Genomic DNA, 25,111 nt, shown 5'->3' on the forward strand with positions numbered 1-25,111 from the left:
CCTGTAGGCTAACAAAGACTGGATCTCAAGGGATCTGGAACCCAGGTCCTTTCACCAGACCAGTGGCACAAACTTGAACAGAAGGACAGAGGGGTGGAGGGAGGCTGAAACCAAGCAGGCACAGACCAGGGTGAAGCCTCTTGGCCCCAGGGAAGACTCTGCCACCTCCCTCCCTCACCTGGCGCTTCCAAGGCTCGAGCAGCTGGGCTCTGAGCATGGGAGTCAGCCCTGTTCAGGCTGGAGCCAACAATGAGAGGCTGAGTCAGGGGGCTTGCTGGGAGACGACAGCAGGCCCAATCACACACCACTCCCTTTTATCCCTGACCAGATGCTAACAGGTGGCAGCCAAGTTCCTCCATGGCGCGGGGCTTGTGGGGTGCCAGGTCCAGGCCAAGGCCTCTGGAGGGGAGGAGAGGAGGGAGGGGGCCCGGGAGACAGAAAAGTGGGTGGGCGATCAGGCACCTTACCTGCGTTCTCATGCAGTGGAGAAAGAGGCTGATGTGGCTTGACATGGTCAATGGGAGGATGCCCCCAAAAAATGGAGGGGAAGGGGTCTGGGCTCCTTAGAGTTGGCAACTATACACCAAACCAAAGACTTAAAATATTTTTAAACGGTCAGCAATGACTCTTTGTGTAAATGCACCTTATCAAGTAACATATAGGGAGTTGCTTCTTCGGTCTGCCCCCACCTCGAACCCTTCCTGCATGTGGAAAGGTAACGCATCATGGTGTGTGGTTAGTGTTCTCCCCAAGGCCCAGAGATGTTTTGCTGTTCCTCAACAGCGCTGAATCCAGGAGCACCCCAAAACTGTGGAGCTGCTTCTTCCAGGAGAGAACACTACCACCCAGAACAGGCCATCTTCCCATTTCCAAGACAAAACGTCTCTGATTTTTCAGTATTCAGCTTCAGTTTATTGGGCCACACGCAACCCATCACTGCCTCCAAGCACTGGCCTAACACTTCAACTGCCTCTTCTGTTTCAGTTGAAAACAGAGACAGAGCTGGGTGTCATCCACATATTGATGGCACTTAACTCCAGGGGGCTCTCAGGGGGGTTCATATAGATGTTAAATAGCATGGGGGGGGGAGAGAGATGGAATCCTGTGGGACACCACAGGACAGCGTCCGTGAAATGGCTCTGGAGATATGAGCGGACCCACTAAAGCACAGTTTCCCCAACTCTCTGAGAGAAGCTCCAGAAGGAAACTGTGGTCAGCAGTACCAAAAGCCACTGCAAGATCAAGGTGAATGAGCCAAATTACACGCCCCTCCTCTCTCTTCTGATAAAAGTCATCAACCAGGGCAACCAAGGCAGCTTCAATGCCATGACCAGACCTAAAGCCAGATTGGCGTCTGGACCTGGGCAAGATGTCTAATTTTCTCCCCTCTCCTCCCTGGCCAGTGGTTGGGCCCTGCTCTTTGATGGCCACCGGCTCTGGCACTGGCACTGACATAGGAAGAGTGGAAGCTCTAGGGCTTGTGAATCCTGTGTGGGAAATTTATACAGTAATTGGTTTTTTGTTTTGTTTTTTTTACTGTCACATTTCTGTGATCTCATGCTCTCTGAAAGATGGAGCCATCGAGACTAACACAACATACTGCTTTTAGACTATAATGTGAGATATCATCATTCTGGTTGTGCTTTCCTATTCCCAGCTCTGTAGTATGTTCAATTGTTAGCTCGTGTAGGCTATGTAATTTAATTATTAATACAACCCCAAAATCTATACCAAACATTGCTTTTGCATATACTTCTTCAATTCAGGATGTATTCAAGCACTCAGTGCTCAAAACTCAGGTGTTCACTGTTATAGAAAGGGTGTGTGTGTGTGTGTGTGTGTGTGTGTATTACAACAGGCACATGGGGTTTTTTTTCAGCTTCAGTGTTTGATGGGTATTATACTCATGTTAAAATACTACAAACGTAATGCTACTTAAGGAAAAACCCGTCTGCTGTTACAACACTTTGACCTCTAAAATAACTGTTGCTCTTTCCTTTGAACAGAATACTGTTGAAAAGTGGAACCTGCTAATAGAAAGTCACATCAATATTAGAGGGAAATGAGATTTTTGACTCTGTTTGTTTCATCTTAAGTGAAGCAAATCTTTATGTAAAAGGGGAATTGTTTAGCATTTTACTCACGGTTCATCTCCCATGGTTTCGGAACCAATTGATAAATAACTCACTTAAAGAATTGCTTTCCCCCCACCCTCCAAAAACAAATATTGACTCATATATCAATAGTGTTGAAAACTTTGATTTAGGTCATCATGCCTTACTTTGTTAAATGTGTTTTTGGAGATCAGATTGCCCTTAGGTGCAAGCAACTAACTAGTGAAAAGAAATAGTGCTTCCTAGACATTGGATCCAGGAAAATATATGAAAAACTCAAAAGGTGTGGGGTGTGTGTGAGAGAGAGAGAGAGAGAAAGAAGACCATGAGTTGTCTTTATGTATGCTTGGATGAATAGATCTCTTGCAAACTTTTAACAGTCATAACATTACATTTAGAGAAGTTTTGTTCGGCATCAAACATTCTTGCATGTAACATTCTTCAGTAAACTAAGTCACTGAAACCATTGAAACCATCTATATAAACAGCTGAATTTCTTAATATGAGGAGTCATAACTGATTTTAATTGATTAACGTGTTATGAGCATTATATAATTTCTTTTATTTGTATTTGTATTCTGCTTTTAAACCATAATGTTCCCTCCAAACCCCCTCTCTTTGTCTGTCTTTTTTTAAAGAGAGCACAATCAGATGAACTTGAAAAGATAGAAAAACATGGCAAGTCAAGTAAAGAAAAGGAAAATGCCAAGTCTTTGGACAAACCTGAACAGTAAGGACCCGATGGTTGGGCATTCTATTGGGCTACAATGCTGCCTTCTGCTTTGTGGGAGAACAATTTGCCTGTGAAATTCATATAATAGATATAAATAATACTTTTCATTAACTTTGGCAGGTTTCTTTATGAGCTGTCCCTCATTCCCAACTTCTCAGAACGAGTCTTTTGTATCCTGTTCCAGTCAACGTTTTCTGAAAGCATTTCCTCCATCCACAGCAAACTTGAATTGTTGCAGAAACTGTGTGAGGTAGGTTAACTTTGGACCATGTGATGTGAGGGCTAGATTTGCTGATATTTAATCTTTCTTGTTCAGCAATACTCATATTTCAAAAGTTTTATTTACTTTAGCTGCTCATTAAATGTGAAGGATAGCAGTCCTGCTGAATGGAACATTTTATGATTGTGCTTCAAGATCAAAGCAAATCTTAAGATTTGGCTTTCAGTGCTGAAATATAACATCACAAGTCTGTAGCCAATGCACACCAACCTCTAGAGAATAATGTACCTTCTTCCTGTGCCAAAGCAAAATCTCTTCTGTCTGCAACTGATGCTGCCTTCCCTTTAGCATTTTCTAAACAAACACTATTTGGCTTTTTCTCTTAATGTGTGTGTTAATTTTTGTAAACATCCTTTCTGTTATAATTTCTAATAATCAGATTGGAGTAATTTGGTGACATTGACATTAGCTAAACATCTTGAAACTTAACTACAATAAGAATCTACGGCTGCTATCCTATATCCATTTAATCTAGGAATAATCCCCATTGAACTCAGTGGGAGTTACTGTTAAGTAGACACGTATGAAATTGTGCTTTGTTGTTGTTGTTGTTTAGTCGTTTAGTTGTGTCCGACTCTTCGTGACCCCATGGAAATTGTGCTACGTTTCCTAAACATTCTTCTACAAATGTAGCAAGTTCTGTTTGGAAAAGTATGGTCAAACAGCTCTTTGCAGCAATGTACAACTGATATTTTATTATATTCAGTGCCATTTTTCTAGAAAAAGGGATATGAACACCTCCCTCGTTCTCTTATAATGGCAATGGGGCCCACCTGAGAGATGCCAGAACTCATTTCCAGTGAGTTCTAGCTGAAAAAACCCTGATTATTTGTCGCTTGCATTAAAAGTTGGTTGGTTGGCATCTCTCTGTCTTGGGAGACAATGTAGTAGTGCATTTTTGTGGTTGAAGTCAAGCTGTTGGAAGGTTACAGTGCCTGTTCTGGCTGTAGAAACTGATACACGAGTCACATGTTTTGTTGCAGTAAAAACTCTCACCTTAACTCTCATCTCACTGCTTCACCACCATCTTTCCCTGGGGTAAAAAACTAGGTTGCGTTGACTGCCCCAAAACATTTTCAGAGTGAAATGCATGCTTTTGAGTGTATTGAAACACTTCCCACTCCAAACCCTATGGCTGTAGCTCTTTTTGTGTCTCTTTTTAGTCTGAGGTGCTGCTGCTTTGATGCCATTTCCCCCTGGTTAGTCATTACATTATCCCAACCAGTCTGGTACTGGCTAATGAACATTATACTGTCATGGTACTACATGATCAATTAGATTTGGCCATGTGCCGATATCACTGAGGAAAGCCCTTCCTTTGCCCTCATTCTGATTGGTTGGGGAAGAGGGTGCTACAAACCAACCAACCAACCAACCAACCAATCAATCAATCAATCAATCAATCAAAAAGGCCACCTTCTTTCAGGAGTCTTTCATTGGGCATTACCTGAGGCAATTGAGTTAATACTTCCTCTCAGTCTTCCAGTGCAGGGTCTGAGTAGAAAAAAGAGGTTTAGTTTGTCCTCTTTCACCCTCCCCTACTATTCTCAAGAGATCAGTAAACAGATTTCATCTAACGTAATACTAATGAAGCTTTTTAGGCCTTTAAGAGGGACGCGGGTGGCGCTGTGGGTAAAACCTCAGTGCCTAGGGCTTGCCGATCGCATGGTCGGTGGTTCGAATCCCCGAGGCGGGGTGAGCTCCCGTCTTTCGGTCCCAGCTCCTGCCCACCTAGCAGTTCGAAAGCACCCCTAAGTGCAAGTAGATAAATAGGTACCGCTTTATAGCGGGAAGGTAAACGGCATTTCCGTGTGCTGCGCTGGTGCCGGCTCGCCAGAGCAGCTTCGTCATGCTGGCCACGTGACCCGGAAGTGTCTCCGGACAGCACTGGCCCCCGGCCTCTTAAGTGAGATGGGCGCACAACCCTAGAGTCGGACACGACTGGCCCGTACGGGCAGGGGTACCTTTACCTTTAAGAAGAGTTGACTTTTGTTTGCCATGCTTTTTTAGCCATCAAGAATCCAGTTGCTAATAGTAGGGTGGCCCACCTCATTAAGAATTGTCTCTGTGTGTGTTCTTAACAAGAAACAGAAGTATAACAGAACGGCTCCATTGTGCCAGATACCTCCTTCCATCAGGAGAGGATGGTTGTGGGGCTTAACCCACTATGCAGAAGCCTATGTGGTGGTGGTCTTCCTTTTGTGCCAAGCGTTGGTGTGCCAGGGGTTCTCTTGCTGGCTGAGTCATGCTCACACCATTGCTGCTGGTGATGCTTATTTATCTCTCTGCTAGCAAGTGTAAGATGACTAATTTGCTAGTGAAGAGAAAACTCTTCACAACTTGTATTCTGTGGTTGTTTCTTGTCAAGAATGGGAATCATTCTGGTTTTTTCTGGTGCGAAATCCAGAGTTGCATTGCTGCAAGTTATGTTATGGCTGGTGATATTTGCCCAGTTACTCTAATGCGCATGCAGCCTTTGCACACCTCCCCTGTGGGCCTCCAATATCCCCTGTTTATGAATTTTTCCCATCACCATAAAACATTATTGTGACTTTCCTCTGCTGTCAAAATCTGTGTTTTCTTTCCCAGGTACACACCTGCTATATGCCAGATAGAGCATGTACTTAGAGCTCCACCTAACATTTTCTATGGTTGAGCTGTTATATGACACCTCCAACCACTTTCTCTTGACAAAATATGGCGCTTGTCCCTTAATAGAAACCGGGAAACCCTGATTATGATGATGATGATAGTAATAATAATTTATTTATACCCTGCCCAGCTGGCTGGGTTTCCCTATTATATATGTGTATATGTTGAAGAGGAGTGACCTTAATGATACCAAATGATTAATAAGTACTGATATTCCTGTGCCAGGGAAGGGCGGGGTGGTGGTGGTAAAACTTTCAGAATTTGAACAACATTTTAGTGTTATTTTATTTGTAACCCGTGAGCAACAGTTAAGTCTTACAAAATTGTTACCATTGAGGTTTTATTGAGATAAACATAGCATGAATATGATATGCAAAAGTTACAGCATATATATTTCTTATAACAAATAATCATTTTTGCCATTGCCATTGTCTATTATTTCTTAAATGAAACCAAATATTTCTGATGAAGAAGTTGCTCTGTATCTTGTTTTCTCAGACACTGAAGAATGGCTCAGGAGTTATGCAGGTCTTAAGTTTGGTCCTTGCTTTTGGGAATTACATGAATGGTGGAAACAGGACAAGAGGACAAGCAGATGGCTTTGGGTTAGACATACTTCCCAAACTGAAAGATGTCAAGAGTAGCGTAAGTTTGGTTCTTTTCAGTTGTTGTAAAATTTAATATTGTATTCTTTAGCTCATAGATTCCCTGTGGTTACCTCAGTCATTAAATAAATGGTTGATCACATCTGTTATGTATATGGTCCTTAAAGTCTTGTTTCCATACTGTTTTTTTAAAAAATATTTTTTATCACATTTTCAAATTATTATTACATTTCATTATAGCCATCCATTATAGCCATCCATTCAACTTCTTCCCTCCCTTCCCTTCCAAGGTTCTTTTAATTTACCCACAATTCCTGCATATTTTTATATACCCATCTAATTCAGTTCTCCCATCTTACATCCCTTTTAAATATGTTATACTGTTGAATTTTCCTTAATACTGCCAGCATTTTCATCTGTACACAAATATTTACTACATACTCAGTGAAAATTTTCCACTCTTCTAAACACCTGTGATTCTTGCTCTCTAATTCTGCTTGTTAGACCTGCTAACTGTGCATATTCTATCATCGTAAGTTACCAGTTCTCCTTGCTAGAGACCTCTCTCACCTTCCATTTTTGGGCTAACAGGATCTGAGCCACTGTTGTTGCATACATAAATGTCTGAACCATTCGTAACAGAAATGCCTCTGGGTTTGTTTTTTTTTGAATTCTGTTTTAAACTTTTTTTTTCCATCTCATTAAATATCATCTCCCAATATTCTTTAACTTTTTTTGCATGCCCACTACATATGAAAAAGCCCCTTCCATGTCTTCACATTTCCAACACAAATTTGATTCCACTTTATAATTTTTAGCTAGTCTACTTGGGGCTAAATACCGTCTATGAATCACTTTCATGTAGTTCTCTTTCAACATGTAACATGCAGTAAATTTCTTTCTCCCAGAGGTTTAATTCTATTGTATACCCTATATCAATTGCCAGTGGGTCATTGAGGCTTTAACCACCTCATCTTTTGTTTCCCACTCCACTAGTAGCTTATACATTTTAGACAATATTTTTTCCTTATTCTGCAGTAACTCTCTTTCAGATTACAGATGGGTAGCCGTGTTGGTCTGCCATAGTCCAAATAAAAAGATTCCTTCCTGTAGCACCTTAAAGACCAACTAAGTTAGTTCTTGGTATAAGCTTTCGTGTGCATGCACACTTCTTCAGATACACAGTGTATCTGAAGAAGTGTGCATGCACACGAAAGCTTATACCAAGAACTAACTTAGTTGGTCTTTAAGGTGCTACAGGAAGGAATTTTTTTATTTGGTCTCTTTCAGATTGTGAGCTTTGGTCCAAAAATCCATTGTTTTCATACTTTTAGATAACCAAATGTTTCAGAGATTCCGTCAACAGTACACTTTCTATGTTTTATTGCATTTAAACTCTTCTTCCCACCATTTATATATAAGATAATGGTGATAGTGCACATTTACATGATCAGACCTTAATACATGTATCCTTCATGAATGTGTCTAATTAGCAAGAATTATATCAAAAGTTTGGCTAATCTAGCAGGTTCTCTTTTTTTCATTAGCAAGAAATCAGAAATCAGAAACGTAGAAAGACGTTAAGTAGTTGTTCTCTCAGGATAACCTTATGTGAACAAGCTCTTAATTTGCTTACAAGATTGTCTACAAAGCATAGAAAGCATTTACAAATGGAAAAAAGTCTTAAGGATATAATTATATATCACATGTATCCTTGGAAGCAAGTAGAAGAGATTTGAATGCTAAGCAACACTGCTAATTGCAAAAAAAAGTAACTTGATGAATTTTGTTGCAGGATTCATTTTTCCAGGAAGCTTCCCATCTTGATCATTGATTGGTCCCATCCCATTACTGATGTCAGTTACTGAAATACAGTCTTTTAGCATTGCATCACTTCAAGACTTTGTTGAGAAAGGCCAGGAATACATACTGGAATGAAGCATTTCTTTCTATTTGGCCACTTTGAACACTATTTGGTAATGTCTGAAGTGACCAAAGACAATGAAACAAATACTAGCCAAAAATTATCAATAGTCAACTAGGTGTCAAATTTCCTTTAATACTAGAAATAAGTCTATAAAAGTAGGAAAGTGAAAAGAACACCCCCCCCCGATTGTGATTTTTTTGATGTTGGGAACAATTCTGCATGCAGCACCCGAGGTGCGGAATGTTTAACAGAAATTACTATGAATGGCTGAAAGCATAAGAAATGGTGTTTGGGTGTGAGTATGTATCCTCTGCGAGTCTTTTCACATTGGACAACAGACACTAAGATCCCATCCATTCTGAAGTGGATCTGGATCAAGCTACTGAGAGGCTTACAATTCATGGAATGTGGCAACTCGCATCATCACTGCACACCAGAGGCTGGCAGACAATACCATGCTGTAGCCTTCAGACTCTGACTTCTCTATAAGTGGTGGGGACTTTGGCATCTATGGCAATTGTCCTCCTGTTCAAAAGTGATGTCCAGCACACTGATCTTGGCAGTCCAGCACACTGATGTTGGCATTGTTTGATGTGAAAGCTTAAGTAGCTCCATGATACAATGTCAAAAAATGCCAAATAAATTGGATTCATTTATACTTGCTGTGTCCACAGCACACTTCTTGAAATTTCAGAACATGCTTTAGGGACCACTTATGAAAATGACAACCCTCCTTTTCTACATAGTGAAAGTTGTAGTGAAATTGTTGTGTTTTATCATTACATCTGCATATTTTCCAAACGGAATCTGTATTGAACTTTGAATTTCATGCAGGTTCCTTTATTAGTGATTCTAAATTAAATTGTTGTTCTTTTTCTTTTCTTTTTAAGAAAATAAGAAAGGTTATTCTTAGTCAGACCATTGTTCCATCTTGCCCAGAAATTTGTTTCTAACAGTTGCCTCCCAGAAATTCTCGGGGAAATTTACAAGCAGGGCATAATGGAGAATGTTATCCAATGTTTGTCACAGGAGGTATAAAAGGTAAAGGTACCCCTGCCCGTACGGGCCACCTCCTGCTTGGCAGGGGGTTGGACTCGATGGCCCTTGTGGTCTCTTCCAACTCTATGATTCTATGATTCTATGTCCGACTCTAGGGTTGTGCGCTCATCTCACTTTCGGGGGCCAGCGCTGTCCGGAGACACTTCCGGGTCACGTGGCCAGCGTGACGAAGCTGCTCTGGCAAGCCAGCACCAGCGCAGCACATGGAAACGCCATTTACCTTCCCGCTATAAAGCGGTACCTATTTATCTACTTGCACTTAGGGGTGCTTCCGAACTGCTAGGTGGGCAGGAGGTATAGTGCCTCTAAATTGGCCAATGTTTCAATTGTCTTGGCCAATAGGCTTTAACTTAGTTTTCCTTAATGTAGTTGTCTAATTCTGTATCTATGCACTATCTATAGTGACCACCATAACATCCTGTGGCAATGAGTTTCATAAACTATGTGTGTGATTTGCATGAAGAAGTACTTTGTTTTGTCCTCTTTAAACATATTGTCAACAGTTCATTGGATAACCTGCCCTCAAGCTCCAGCATTTGTTTCCTATTAATTGCATTACTGTTCAGTTATAAACAGTATCCAGTGGTTTAAGTTGAAGCAGACATAGTTCAGAAACTTTCAGTTTAAGGAATCATTAATAGAGTTTTACATTCTGTCCATTGGTATCCCTATCATCATTAATTTCTCTGCCATTGGCCTTTACTATCTGAAAATAACAGCTAGATATAGATGAAACAAGGCATAAAAGAAAAGACTGTACACATTTCCTCATATTTTGGGCATTCAACACTCCCTTTAATTTTCTGTTCATATGCATGCAAGATTGGACTCTACAGTATTTCCTTTAATCCTGATTTAATATGTCAGCTCTTGCTTCTCTGCTAACATAGCTCTGAGTTATAATGCTCTTGTCCTCTTCCTAAGTTTCCTTCACCTTCTAGTTTAATGGTTCACCAACTGTATAAAAAATAGAAATGATGAGCAAAAATCGTATACATTTTATGCACAATAGCTTCATTATTTAATTTTGCCCCTGTACAGGACAACAGCAGAAGTCTTCTGTCATATATCGTCTCATATTATTTGCGTAATTTTGATGAGGTAGGTATAAATTTCTCCATTTTAACTTTTTTTGCTTTGGTTTTCTTGCTTCTGTCACTGAAGCTTAATTCATTGTCTTCTAGTGGTTTAAGTGTGACAGTATGCTCTGCATATAGCTTTGATTTACCATTATCTGCTAGGAATGTGGATATGTTTTCGAGGTGAAATGTTGTTGCTGTTGTTATGGTTATTAGATTAGATTTCTAGCCCGCTCTTCACCCTAAGGTCCCAGAGTGGGTTACAACAGTATAAAAATACAATAAGCAAACTAACATGTTTTTTTTAAAGAAAAATTACCAGGAGGGTAGATTGAAGCTTACCCCTCAGTGGCGTCAGAGACATCTGCCAAAACAATCCATTCAAGATTGTACATGCCATCTACAACAAAAGCTAATACTTCACAATCATGCATAAAAAATTGCATACACCGAAATTAGAATTGGAAATTGCAATCTCATGTTACCCTGGCATATCCATATTTTTGAGAAGGCAATGGTACTAGCTCAGGCCTCCTTCCCTGAGAAATTGTGTACATCATTTTTGCAGAAATGAATCTGGAAATAAATTTCAGGTCATATTACTACTGGGCTTAATGGGCACAGGGAGCTTCGGTTTATCTTTCAGAGCAGGGATGAGAAAGCTGTCTCTTTCCTCTCTTCAGAGGTTGTTAGCCCAATGGTCAGGTATGATGGCAGTTGTAGTCCAACAACATCTCGATGGCTACAGGTTTCCAGTCCCTGTTATTGTGTAACTATGCCCTGATCTCCATCTGCTTTACAGCTGGAAAAATACAGCTATCCCACTCATCTTGAGGCTCCGGCCACTCTACTCTACTCTTTACCGTTTTAAATATAGTTGCAGACTAGTTCATCTTTTCCACGAGCACACAATGAGCTACCAAGTGATATTGCCTATTTGCTTGTTGGATTCCATTTATCTGGTATTAACAAGCCTGTACCTTGACTACTTAGATACTATATTTGCTTTAATAAGTAGGTGTTAAAAGTTGAGCTCATATCTCAGTTGCAAATATTTTAATATTTTAATTTTATTTATTTTATGCTTTGTCAGGATGCTGGAAAAGAACAGTGCATCTTCCCTCTTCCAGAGCCACAGGACCTTTTTCAAGCTACTCAGTTAAAATTTGAAGAGTTTCAGAAGGATCTCCGCAAACTTAAAAAAGACTTGCGAGGTACGTGTTTGCAGTCCCTTTTGAGAAACATTTAGAAGATTTCTCTCTGTGTATCTAAAGTTTGAAAGATATGATGCCCATAAAGCCAAATGTATGTCACAGATATGAATAAAAACCTTCAAGTGCATGTTATCAGCAACTGATTGCAAAACTAAGCTTCTACAGAAGAGAAAACAGTTTTTCTACATAAGCCTTTAAAATTGCACTTCTCATATTTAGAGCTTTTCAAAAATAACTTATGCGGTTTGTCTTGAGAAGGTGAATGGGCTGTGAGGGAAGTCATCATTTGGAATTTCTGACATATCACTTAGAAAATCTGAAATAACTTGCACGGAAAGCATGGCACAATATTTAAGAACACAGAGCTTAATATATAAATTGTTAAAAGTGCCAGAGTATTCTTGATGGGCTATTTAGGCTGCAGTCCTGGAAATAAGTTCTGCTGCACACAGTGGAGCTAATTTATGAGTTGACATGTATAGGATTGTTCTGTTAATCTAGCTCTCCAAAGCAGCAGGATGGTCTTAAACCACGACATATATTCAACAAGACAGATGTTTATTTAACCATAGACAGTTGCTAATATTCTTGTCTTGGTAGCTGAACATGTCATTACAAGATGAATCTGATTTTGTAGATATATTTCAGACAGGTTTCAGACCCGGTTTGGAACTGAAACTGCCTTTGTTGTTCTCTTGAAATTCTTAGCAGCTTTTGATAGCAATGACCATGGTATCTGTCTGAGATGGCTGTTGGAGATAATGCTTTGAAATGGCTCTGCTTTTCCAATTCCAGAAGCTGGTGTTGGATCCTTTGGGAAATGTTCTTCAGAGTCCCACAATTAAAAATCCTGGTGGATTTTTATTTTAAGTGTTCAGTAAGCACTGAAAGTTCAGGAGGGATAGGGGGCTGTCTGACCTCAATTGCAAGGGAGTTCCAGAAAATTGGACCCACAATGCTGAAGGCACAGCTCCTTGGGGATACAAGCCAAGTATCTGAGCCATGGGGACCGCTAATAGAGGCTCCCCTGAAGTACACAGTGATTGAGCAGGGCTATAAGGCATCAGATACCCTGGACCTTGTATTAAGGATCTTGTAAATTAAGACTATTAAGAGTCTTGAAGCTGCCCCTGTAGCATGTGGGCAGCCAGTGCAAGCTTTGGAGCACAAGTAGTGTCTGTCCCCAACAAGCCTCGCCGCAGCATTTCACATCAGCTGGAGCCTTGGGATGAGGCCCAAGAGTCGCCCCACCTTGCAATAATCAAGTTCTGAGATTGCCATTATTAATGGAGATTTCCCATGCTTCTCAGTTGTACAAGCCAATCTGAAGCCATGCAACATCTCTCAGTTGCTTCTGGCTTAATATAATGCTGGTCCTGCACATGACAGTCAAGCAATGTCATTCTAAATGGAGACTGGTGATTAAGTCACAAGCAGTTGGAAAAACATGACATGAGTTTCTTCTCACATGAGGAAACAATTTTCTGAGGTTTTCAAAGCAGCAAATTTAGCATGGCATTAAAGCTAGTGCAATTTGACTTGACGAAAAGAATCCTTTTAATGGCTTTAGCTGAATTTATCGATGGCTTTTGCAAGTTTTATAAACCATTGGATGCTCATCGTAATAGCAGAATACTCTTTTTGTAGAGAGGCAGGGTTCCAAATAACTTCTAAACTAAACAGATATGTACTCTTACTCCCCATTCCACACCATATACCTCTTTCTTACTTGCACAAACACAGATTCCTTGCATGTACATAGAGGCTCAAGCATACTCTTATTTTCCTCATGCATACTGTCATATATGCTCCTTGCCATCAGTTTTCTTTCTTTATGGCCCTTCCTCCTGTGACAGCATAGGACAGTGAACAACACAGAAGAATAATCAAGCAATAATTAAAAACATCTAAAAATACATCTCTAAAAGAAAGAAACAAAAAAATTCAAAAACAATGCCAGCTTCTGAAATTTTGGTTGCGATTCATATCTGAAAAGTCTGACTAAACAAATATGTCTTCAGTTTGTGTCTAAACGTCATCAATATGAGGGGCAGAGGCATCTTCTTGGGGAAGGTGTTCCATAGATGGGGCACTGCCATGGAGAAGGCCTTGTCGCACGTTGTCTCCCCTGAGCTAGTAAAACTTACATTCAGAGGCCTGGATCCTACCTAGCCCTACACAAATGGAAGAATCCTTCCATTCATGAAGGGAACTGGGATCGAGGAGGGGCTCCTGCTCAAGTTCATGGATGAAGCAGCATTTTTTGCCCGTCTCCCCTTTCCCTGCAGCTACCTACATGCCTCTCATTCTGCTCCAGAAATTCATCCAACCTTCTGGAACAGATTTTCAAGGGGCAGAGGGGGAAGGATAGATCAGTGAAGCCCTCCACTTCCCTTCTGCTTGTAGTCAGAGGCATTGTTGTTGTTTAGTCGTTTAGTCGTGTCTGACTCTTCGTTACCCCATGGACCAAAGCACGCCAGGCACTCCTGTCTTCCACTGCCTCCCGCAGTTTGGTCAAACTCATGCTGGTAGCTTCAAGAACACTATCCAACCATCTCATCCTCTGTCATCCCCTTCTCCTTGTGTCCTCCATCTTTCCCAACATCAGGGTCTTTTCCAGGAAGTCTTCTCTTCTCATGAGGTGGCCAAAGTATTGGAGTCTCAGCTTCAGGATCTGTCCTTCCAGTGAGCACTCAGGGGCGATTTCCTTCAGAATGGATAGGTTTGATCTTTTTGCAGTCCATGGGACTCTCAAGAGTCTAATGTCAGAGGCATTATGCATCTGAATACTAGTTGCTGGGAATGACAATTGAGGAGAGTACTGTGGCACTCCAGTCCTGCTTGCAGGCTTCCCATAGGCATCTGGCTGGCCATCGTGAGAACATCTTGACAACCTGCTTTCCCCAGGGAGGCTCACCTAGCACCTACGTTACGCATCTTTAGGCACCAAGCAAAGCATTCCTCTTCTCCCAGGCCTTTAGCTAATTAAATGCTGGGCTAGATGGGCCTTTGGCTTGATCCAGAAGGGCTCCTCTTATGTTCATTTGTACATCCTGTGAATGAAAACCCTGCCCGCCTGATGATCCTGACAGTGGAAGTTGGGTTAAGATGTAAGCCATAAGCTTTATCCTAGCTCCAGACACTTATCCAGCACCTTTTAGTTCCTGAGTTGTGGGCAAATCCATGCTGAGACCGACAGGAAATTTCTTCAACTGTGTCCATACCATTTCTGTGTCTTGTATCCCGCGTTTAGTAGTAGAAAGCTTAACCTGTTTGGTAAGGCTTGCAGAGGGAGGACAATGACAAGACCAAAAATAATATAAGGACAAGTTCATAGGGTCCATGGAAGAGCTAGCACTGAACCAGTCTGAAGGTCATCTATCTGCTCAAATTCTAAATCAGACTTTTCATTGAGACTTAAGTATAAAACTGTTGGTTTGTACCTCTCTCTCCACAACTGAAAAAATAAGAATGACTATATTAATGAGCAAAGTTGGTGCACAAAATAATTTCCAAAGTGGTATACCTGCACCGCTTATTCCCCAGTAATTGCTGGGTGTAAAGTGCATTTGTCTCTGCCCTTCCAAATCTAATCATGCAATGGGATTGCTATTTCCTCTGAAATTCCTACCTATATTTTGAAAGTTGTGCTACATAAAAATGGAGCAACAGCTAGCTTGTGTGGCTACATCTGACTGTCTCAGTGTATTAGCAATCTGTGGGAAATCAGGCTAACTTAAAACTATTTTTATAATAATGTAAAATGTTTTCTTTATGGTGTGTAATCAGAATGATAAGCTTGGGTGCACATGTGCTTAAAAGGGAAAATTTTGTGGGGATAGATTGTTTTTATATATGTTTTCAGGATGATTGCACAGGTTCCTTCTTTTTATTTTCCCTGTTTGTTTTATGAGCAGTACTGTGCACTGGAGACTGCTAATACTGGCGTGAGGGGGAACTTCAGAGGTATTATGTAAAGAAGATGCAATTTTAGACGTTCAAAAGAGCATATTGGGGTATTTCTTCTATTTTAGAGCACGAATTTCATGTCCAGTTTTCATAACTATTTATGTAACATTTCACTAATCATTCTGTTCAGCTGCCCCCAATTTCTTCTGCCCTTGTTTTAAAGCATTATGTGGCTGGACATTAATCTGTTATGTACCAGACACTCTAATAAACAAAGGACCCGAGACAGCTTGGGATTTTATTAATATATCTACTGGTTCGGCTCCATCAATTGCTCCCCGATTTCACAGCTCTCCAGGATTCTCAGTTTAGCCTTTCTCAGTTCAGTGACATATAGTTTGTTAAGCAACCTGATCTGCTTTTGATCTCTCCGGGCTGTCAGCAGACCTCCTAGATGCAGTCATGTCGAGTAATAACTTTCAGTAACTCTGTCATTCCACACTTGAAATTTTAGCACTTGCTACAATACTTAAATCAGCTTGCTTTGTTAAAGAGAAAGGCTGCTACTGCATTGGAATGATACAGGAGAATTTTAAGTTTAGGACTTTGTGTCAACTCCTGCAGGGTTCCCCACCCCTTGCATCTTAGCGTTTGTTGAAAATATTGCTGAAATGAGTATATTTTCAAGTCCCAGTATTTTTGGCTCCAGTTCCACTACTTTCAATCACATCTGAAGTTTGGTTCTGTCGCTGAAAAAAAGTATATTTAGGCACATTGGAAGATGTTCCATTGCAAACTATTTCTTTTCTTCTTTTTTTTAAAAAAGGCTCCAAAATTGATTAGGAGCATAATCAATGAGCATAGATAAAACTAGATCAGGGATTTCCAATGTGGTGTCTGGGGGCTCATAGGCACCAACAGGTGCTTCCCTGGTGCTCACATGTTCTCCTGTTCCACCCCCACTCAAAGTAGGCTTGAAAGAAACATTTTATTATAGCCAATAGGTTGTGGGGGGGGGGTGTTGCTCACAATAGGTTCTCTGGTTTGCTGTTGTGCCCACACAGACCCAAAAATGTTGCTGATCCCTGGACTAAATTATGACTAGTCATTTGGATATATTAATGTATGACATAATTGCAGCTCAGCACTGCCACAGTTCAACAATTGAAACGCCACCTGCAACAGGGGGCGTAACATTTTCAGCTACTGGGTGCTCAGGTTTCTTGAGTGTTCATGGAGGTGGGATAGGCCACAGAGGGATATCATCCTCTTTCCAGAAACACGGATTTGCTATCTTAACAAGTTCACAGGGATGTGGATCTTGCTTAGTAAAAAGAAGACTTTGGGTGACGTTACTGCAAACACATCGCACTGATTGTGTGAATTGGTCCAGTATACACTCAGTAGATGCAGTTTACAATGAAAAATTAAGTTCACCAGTTGTGCATTGAAGATGCTGGATTGAAATGTAAGCAAAGACTCTTCTATAAAGGAATGGCTTTCCTTCTCTACGTCTCCATCTGCCCCCTTCATGTTCATGCAGAAATCTGTGCACTAGACTCAATTAAAAGACAGTAAAGGTAATCCTGACACCGTCAGACACTTAAACATGCTTATGTTTCTCTCAACTGTACCCATTTTGTAGTGGTTTACAATTTTGGTATAACCTCCATAGACATATCACTTTTGCATTATGCTATGTACTTTTCATTGTTTTTCTAAGTGTTTTTCATTCTTCTAGAAATGACTTCAGTCCTGTAATAGCTGAATTTTGTGTGTGTTTTAAGGAGGGAAAGTCATTTTCATAGCTGAGAGTGGTGTGTCAGATAAACTTCAGAAATACAAAACAATCTTCCTAGATCTGACCAGTTGCATTCTGTCTCACCCAGAGCAGACCCAGGTCAGCAGCTCCTATAGAGGTTGATGCAGACTTCTTGTCAGGAGCCCTCCTGCTGCTGCTTTTCGTGTCGTGCTGAGTCCATGTCACTTTGACATGGGCTGCAGGCATGTAAGAGTACTTTAAGGCTATGGTCCTGAAGGCTAATGAACTACAACCCACATACACTGCTAATATTGACATAATTCATTTCAAGGTAATAGGACTACTCAACTCAACAGTGGTTTTCATGACCGCTGCTTAAAAACCTCTTAGGATTTCCACGTAAACATTGCTGTGGCAAGCTAATCATTAGTGCTGCACCCACATACTTCAGTAGCCTGTGCAAACATTGCTGAAAGGGTTAATTGACTGAAACATCACTGCATGCAGACTCCTAAACCTAAACCATATGTAAAATAAAGCCAGGATTTCAGTCAATCTGTGAGTCATGTTTTACTGTCCTTAAAACTCCAAACAAGGAGCTGTCTGTAGAGGCTTTTGAAGCTTCAACAGTCCTTAGCATAAGTCCTAACAATACCCAAAAAAATAAATAAAAGAAAATTGAGAGGTCTTTCTCTTCTCATGGAAAAGTGTGCAATTCAGATAAACCTGGCTTTGTTTCCCTGCATTAAATCTGAACTCCCTTTAAAGTTACCGACTTCAAGCATTTCTATATGACTCTATGGTATTCAGATCAGATGGCGTTTCTCTTTCCAGTAATATGTAAGATCTATATCCCTAATATATTTCTGAAAATAAATTTGGGGAAACTTTTCAAAGTACCCAAATAAGAAGTGCTCGCCATTTTTCTCACTGTCTAACCAAAAGGGCAGATTCTTAAAATGTGAGGAAATTTGGATGTCTTTTTGTAGACTTATACCCAGATGAATGACATCTGACAGATTGTGAATTATGGCATGCACCCCTCAACCTACAAAATTAAGCTGAAATAAGATGTATGCCATGAATATCAAATCAGAAATTTACCTTTGATCATATGTTTGTTCAGCTCTTGTCTTTTGACTGATTCACAAATAGCACAATTGTATGCATATTTCGTTTGAAATAAGCCTCCATAAATTCAGTGGATCTTACTCCCTAGTAAGTGGGTTTAAGACTGGAGGCAAATTAATACCTTGCACAGTTTTTTCTCATTGGATGAATGTGGATTTTCACAGAATCCAAGACTGCATTTAAAATATCAACATATTGGCAAATTAGCCGATATTCTTCCTGTGCTGACAGTGGTCCCAGGTATCATGGAATGTTGCTTAACCATCATTCATTGCTGTGTGCATCGGCTAGAAACAATACAGATTATATCTATATGCTGATCATTTTATTATGGTTAAGTGTTTTTAAAGTCTGTTGATTTTATTGGCGTTTTCTTATAAATATTTCAGTCTTGTGCAAATAACTTATTTTTTTAATGTGGTCTATAATTTTGTTAATTAAAATAAAATGAATGTAACACTGCATCTGATTGCCTTCTTCCATAAATTGTAGTAGAGCATTGTTTTCTGAAACCTGATAGTGAAACATAGGCTCAGTTCACAGGCAATGCTAAACCGTGGTTTAGCGGAATTGAGCCTGAGCAAACCACTGACTCGTAGTTCCCCATCCTTTCTCATCCCACGTGGCTGAGAGAAGCATTTGGTAGCATTTACCTTCAAGTTCATAGCTTAATGTTATATATGAACCAGAGATTGTGGTTTAAATTAAAAGTCTGGTTACTCTCTAAGCAAGCTAGTAACCCACTTAACCTTATGATAAATATGTGCTTATTACTTCTTACACATAAAGAATTGTGTCTGGAGTGATGGTGGATAGAAGGCTGCCTGGGTTTTGTTTTCCCTGCTGGTGGCAGCTATTCACACTGGTTTGCTGTAGGGGAGGATACAGGTTTGAGGTAAGGATAAGCTGCAGATGACCTAAACTTCAAAGCAGTCATGAAATGTGATTATTTGCTAGGAGCCACCAGCTGAGAATAACCAAAACATATATGTTAGCTTCTTGAAACATTTGGAATATATTTGCAAGATTCTTTTCTGGGATCTGCAAGGCCTTCTTGAGCATTTTGAAGAGGATGAAAACTAATCTTCTTTATGAATGTAAGAATAGCCTTCTGGATAAGACCAAATGCCCTCTAGACCAGCATTCTGTTCCCACAGTGGACAACTGTAGGAAGCCCACAAGGAGGAAATGAACTAAGGAATCTTTCCCTGCTCATGACTGCAGGCAACTGCTGTTCAGAAGCATACTGTTCTGATAGTGCATGGGCTATCATAACTGCCAGCTATTGATAGCCTTACTAATCATGAATTTGTCAAATCTTATACACTTCTATCACACACCCCACCCACTCATCTTTTTCTTCTAAATTAAAAATCCCCAAATGTTGTAAGCTTTCCTTAAAGAGGAGTTATTCCAGCTCTTAGTCATTTGGATATAGAGTATCCTTTATCATGACTATGCCATAGCTGCCACAAAAAATAAGCACATAAAGCATTTTGGTTTTGCCTGAAGACACAACAAAAGTCAGAGACCACATAGTCTATCAAATGAAGTTTATATTGCACTGCAGCTCTTGCACTTGCTGTGAAATTGACCTAGCATTGCATTTGTTTAGGCACTGAGCCTATGAACACTTAAGTATATTTTTAACTTTGTAAGCATGAATGGTTTCATTGAGGTCAATAGAATTCACATGGTAGTATAGTTAAGCATGTTTACAAGTGTGTGTGATCTGAGCCTTGGTAGATTACTGTAGCTGAGTACTCAATTCCACAAAGTTTAGAAATATGGTTTACTTTGCATATGTGTATATATTTTATGAGCCTACCTCTCTGAGACAGATGTAAGTTTTGTTTTTAAGTTTCCTACCAGGCAGTAAATGTTGGTTAAACTTTTATTTTTTTAAGTACAATTATTCACATTTCTTACAGTCTTGTCCACAGATACCAAACCTAGGCCCCAGGAATCTGAATAGACTATGGTCATTGGGTTGCATCCAGTGGTAGTGGTACAGTATGGAATGTAGTGCTGAAACAGTATGGAATGTAGAATGGAGGCAGGAGGATTGGTGAAAATTACGATGGCTTATATTGACATGTAGGTGAATCAGCGTGGCATAGCTTTGTCTCTCTCTCCATCCATGCCATGTTCCTGAGAGTTCCTATTCATAGTAAAGTGGCATTGACTGTGCCAATCCAAAACGGGTCTGACACTATTTCAGTTGAATTTGCATGTGATTGCAAAACAGTCATAAAAGCTTGCTGGAGCCAACAGTTCATGGGATCAGATGTAAGTGCCAATACTGGGACTTAGGTCTGTTTGTAATGAATCTCATTCTAATGCAGTGTGTTACTTCAATTTTCAGGATGTGAGACAGAAGCGGGCAAAGTTTGCCAGTTTTCATTAGAAGAACACATCCAGCCTTTTAAAGACAGCATGGAGAAATTCATTAGTCAAGGTAAATAATGAGGTGCCATTGAACCTTTCCAAGATTTATCAAAAGAAGGTTATGGAAACAATGTTTCGACATGGTGAATAAAGAGTCTATTTTGAAACCACAGATATGTGTAGATTAGCTCAATCAATTGGCATTGCATTTCAGAACACCTCTACCTGTTCTGTGTTCCATTTCTAAATGATAATAGAGGCAGTTTTTGACTTTTAAATATATATTTCTGATGAGTTCATATTCTGTGTAGTAAACAATTTCCTAGCATTTGTTTCTTGACAATTTCATAAAACTGGAAGCTGAAGCTGTGCTTTGACTTGTCTCCAAATACATGGTGATACTTTTCAAAGTATTAAAAATATGATGTGTTCAGTCTTCTGGTTTATTTCACTTGCAAATTGTCTTTGAAAGGCCACATGTTTTGAAAACAAAATCTAAGGAATTCTGTAAAATGTTTGGGTCATGTTCACAGAAAATGCCACAAAAGTGGACTTCATAATCCATGGCTTATTTCTCACCTCCATTTTAGATTTTTCAGGTTTCCAAGCCAATTGCTGGAGAACTCAGACTGATATTCCCTATAGGACCGAATATGATAGTTATTGTGGTTTTCCTTTCCATTTGGAACTTTCTAATTATTTTTATTTCTAAAGGTTAGAACCTTGTACTTTGGGAATGATGTGAAATACTTTGAAAGAAATGCTGTTGGGCGTCTTCAGTGGTAGTGTACCATCAGCTAAGAAACAAGAGCTATCAGCACTGTCTCTGAAGCCTCCACAGTCACTTACAGACTCGCTGTTAAGACCGTGTTCATGGAAGACAATCTTACACGGCTATGAGTGATTGCCAAAGATGACTCCAGGGGGCTTGTAACAGCCTGCCTCATATGAGTGGCAGGATTTTAAAGCCCCTGAATTCTTTTCTGGCTCACATTAAAATGTGAGTTGGGGAAGCTGCTGCTCCCACTACTTGAGAGACTTTTTTCCAAGCTCTGGAGAAAAAAACTAAGTTCTTTCCATAAGGAGTCATATAATTTCCAAATTAATCTGATGGCAGCTTTGAAGAGCAATCTGATCACCAAAAAAAGAAATAAAAAAAACCTAGAAAGTTGATTAAGGAATAAAGTTAAAAACCATATGGGGGTAGGGTAGCCCAGTCACTGGTTGGGTATCAGACAAAGCTGTTAAAAGCCATTCCTGGGCCAACCTGAGCTGCCCCAGTTACTGCCAAGTTCAAGATTACACCCAAGCTGTGAAGCTGGCTCTTCAGAGGAAGTGCAAGCCCATCTGAGTCTTGATTGAACACCTCCCTTGAGAGTGGACAATTTCCCAGCTGACAGCACATCTGTCTTATCCAGATGAAGTTTCAGTTGTTCACCTTCATCCAACCTGGTAACCCCTCCTATCACCAATTCAGCACTCTTCTGAGATGAGCAGATGGAAAAATGAGGAAGAGCCAAACTGCTCTTGACTTCTCCCAGTGGTTTCATGTAAAGAATAGGGTAGCAGGCAAAATAGGACCCTGAGGCACCAATTGATAATGGTTTTCTATAAGGACTAGAATCATCTTAGCACTGTGCCTCCCAGTCTCAACCCAGACGAGTCCTCAGAAGGGCAGTGATATTGAAAGCTGCTGAGAACAATATGGTTACACTCCCCCCCCACCCCCAGCATCCATTCCCCAGCAGAAGTCATCCTTCAAGATGTCCAAGGCTTTCTCAAAACTGAACCTGACTCCAGACTGGAAAGGATTCAAATAATCATAATCATTCAACATCATCTGGAGTTGTCTCACTACTACCTCTTTAAGTGCAGCAGGGATGACTCCATCCCTCAACTAGGCCTTCACAACCTATGAGGTCCACATACCCAGCTCAGCTTTGCAGAAAGGACAAGTATCAGTGGTAGGAATCATACCTCCAAGCAGTTTGTCCACATCCTCAAGTTGCTTAATACAACTTGTGCTCTCTGATTCTCCCGGGCAAATGCCTTCTTAGTTGTTTTTCCCAGCAGGGATTACTTGATAGCCTGGTTGTGGCAGAACGATGCTTTTTTTCAAAAACAAAACAAAAACCACTAAGTGACATGTGAGAGGTGAGTTGCCTACCAGGAAGGGTTATATATCCCCTTCCTACCTACTGGTTTTTGCCTTCAACTGCCCTTCCCCTGCATTTACCTTACAAGAAAACCATGAGGTTGAGCACCCTTGTTTTCCTTTTGAATTCTTGAACAAAGTTTAATACAGAGATGGAGAAGAAAACCTTTTGATTAAGTTCCAAAAATAAAGTAATGTTATATAGTTTGTAATATGAAATCCTTTGTTTTTTATCTGGCTGGGCTGAAATCAGGCTTGAAAGAGTTTATACAGGATTTTGCTTTCCTGCATAGTATCTGACAGGCTTTTGATCTCAATATTTTTTTCTAAGGGCTTTTGTTGTTTACGTAGGCATAATCGATGAGTTGTTTCAGGTAGATTGCACGCACAAAGACCATTTAGGAAAAATGAGGGTAATATAAACACTCTGTTTATATAGAGTGTTTTCTGGGAAAAGGAAAATGGAATTTCCAAACAGCATAGGAATTTTCTATAGGATATTTATATACTGCCTACATTCTTTGGCTTTCAGTTCAACAGCATATTTACGTTCTCAAATCTATTGTGTTGTGGTTGCAATGACTCATGGTAAAGGCACTAATTTGGACAGATAGAGAAAACTGGCAACATGTGGAGGTGAATCATAACGAAAGTCATAGCAAATTAGACAATTGCTTCTTTAACATTCTAAATGAGAAAAGGTGGGGAGGAGGGTACCAATGAACACATACAAACTGATTCAGAGTTTAGACCAGCAGTTAAAAATAAGAGATTATTATTGAAATGCAATTTTATATTCAATTACACTGAGAAATTGTGATATTCCCTTAGGAGACTTTTGGATCTGATTCAGCAGAAATAGCTTAAATTACTGAGAAAGCTTCAGGCTAGACAGTGGCTTGAAACAGTAATAGCACTCAGTAATCATTGGGTCAAGATTGCAGCTGAGGACAATGGCAAAAGAAGTGGCATTGAGGCACAACGTTTCAGATGGCTTTTGAGTCCCGGTTTAATTGCTGCAGCAGAATTATTTCCAGAATGATAAACAGATAACCAACAAGCCCTGCAACTCTAAAAGGGTGTCTGTTAGGGGCAGTCATTTCTTTCCTTTTACTTTTGATAGCCTCATCTTCATGGAAAAATGAGTCATTTGGTAGCCAGGACCCATCTGATGTCACAGAGAAAGCAAATATCTCAAGAGCTTCACAGATTCCAAATGTGTAACTAGCAGAAGATTTCCAGAATGGTGTCCAACCTCAGGCACTTTCCTCAGAAACCTGAAATCTTTTGAAATTAAGGACATATAACCTCCCTCACCAGAATGAATAGATACAAAACACAAGGAAGATCCATCAGAGGTGTCACAGGGATGCTGAAGTATTCAGATTAATGCTTGATCTTGATCTTTTAAGAAGTCTCTGCAGCACAAGGACAGGAACAGAGCCAAGTGTTTTTTCCCCCTGCAGCTTGCTAGCACTTTAAGCATTGGTTGGTATCAAACCACTTTGGGGCAGCAACTCTGGTGCTTTCTCACCTTAAGCCTCAAATGCTTATAAACTTGCTTTGTCTTCTGGCAGTCTCAGCATTAGCTCTTGCCTGCCAGCTTCCAGATCTTGGCATCTAACTCCTTGTCTGACCTTCAGTGTTTTAGCTAGCTATGCTGGCTTTAATTCTTCCTTGTCTGTAACAATAATCCCATTTACTTTATGCGGTAGAAAATAGCTCTGTTTACCCCTAACTTGAAGCTTTTCTCCAACCATTAGTTGCTAAATGGAAGAGGATAGAAGACAATGTGGGACAGGCAAAATGGCAGCAATGTATATTGACTCCCTTATTCACCACAAGCAAGCAGTTTGATGCACCAGCCCTCTGTCCCTTTATACATGCAGTCAGATGGGCAGGGTATTATTATTATTATTATTATTATTATTATTATTATTATTATTATTATTATTATTATTATAATTATATTAGCTTTTGTTATTTTCTTTTAAATAATTGATCCACACACATACTTAAACAAAAGTCTGCCTATGTTCCCTACTTCCCATTTTTACCTGCACTACATGCCTCACATACATGTTTCCATCCTGCTTATGGTAC

General features: G+C 40.1%; 1 protein-coding gene across 1 annotated transcript in view; it reads left to right on the forward strand.

Annotated features, from left to right (window-relative positions):
• FMN2 (formin 2) overlaps positions 1 to 25,111 on the forward strand; it is a 151,390-nt gene that overhangs the window by 99,867 nt on the left and 26,412 nt on the right. The window contains exons 9-14 of the mRNA XM_081188003.1: positions 2,753 to 2,844; positions 2,968 to 3,097; positions 6,278 to 6,424; positions 10,412 to 10,471; positions 11,543 to 11,663; positions 20,831 to 20,923. Of these exons, the coding sequence (XP_081044129.1) occupies positions 2,753 to 2,844; positions 2,968 to 3,097; positions 6,278 to 6,424; positions 10,412 to 10,471; positions 11,543 to 11,663; positions 20,831 to 20,923 (643 nt within the window). The remainder of the gene's footprint in view (positions 1 to 2,752; positions 2,845 to 2,967; positions 3,098 to 6,277; positions 6,425 to 10,411; positions 10,472 to 11,542; positions 11,664 to 20,830; positions 20,924 to 25,111) is intronic.

This window comes from Podarcis bocagei (genome assembly GCF_964188305.1).
Source record: "Podarcis bocagei genome assembly, chromosome: 3".
Taxonomy (NCBI): domain Eukaryota; kingdom Metazoa; phylum Chordata; class Lepidosauria; order Squamata; family Lacertidae; genus Podarcis; species Podarcis bocagei.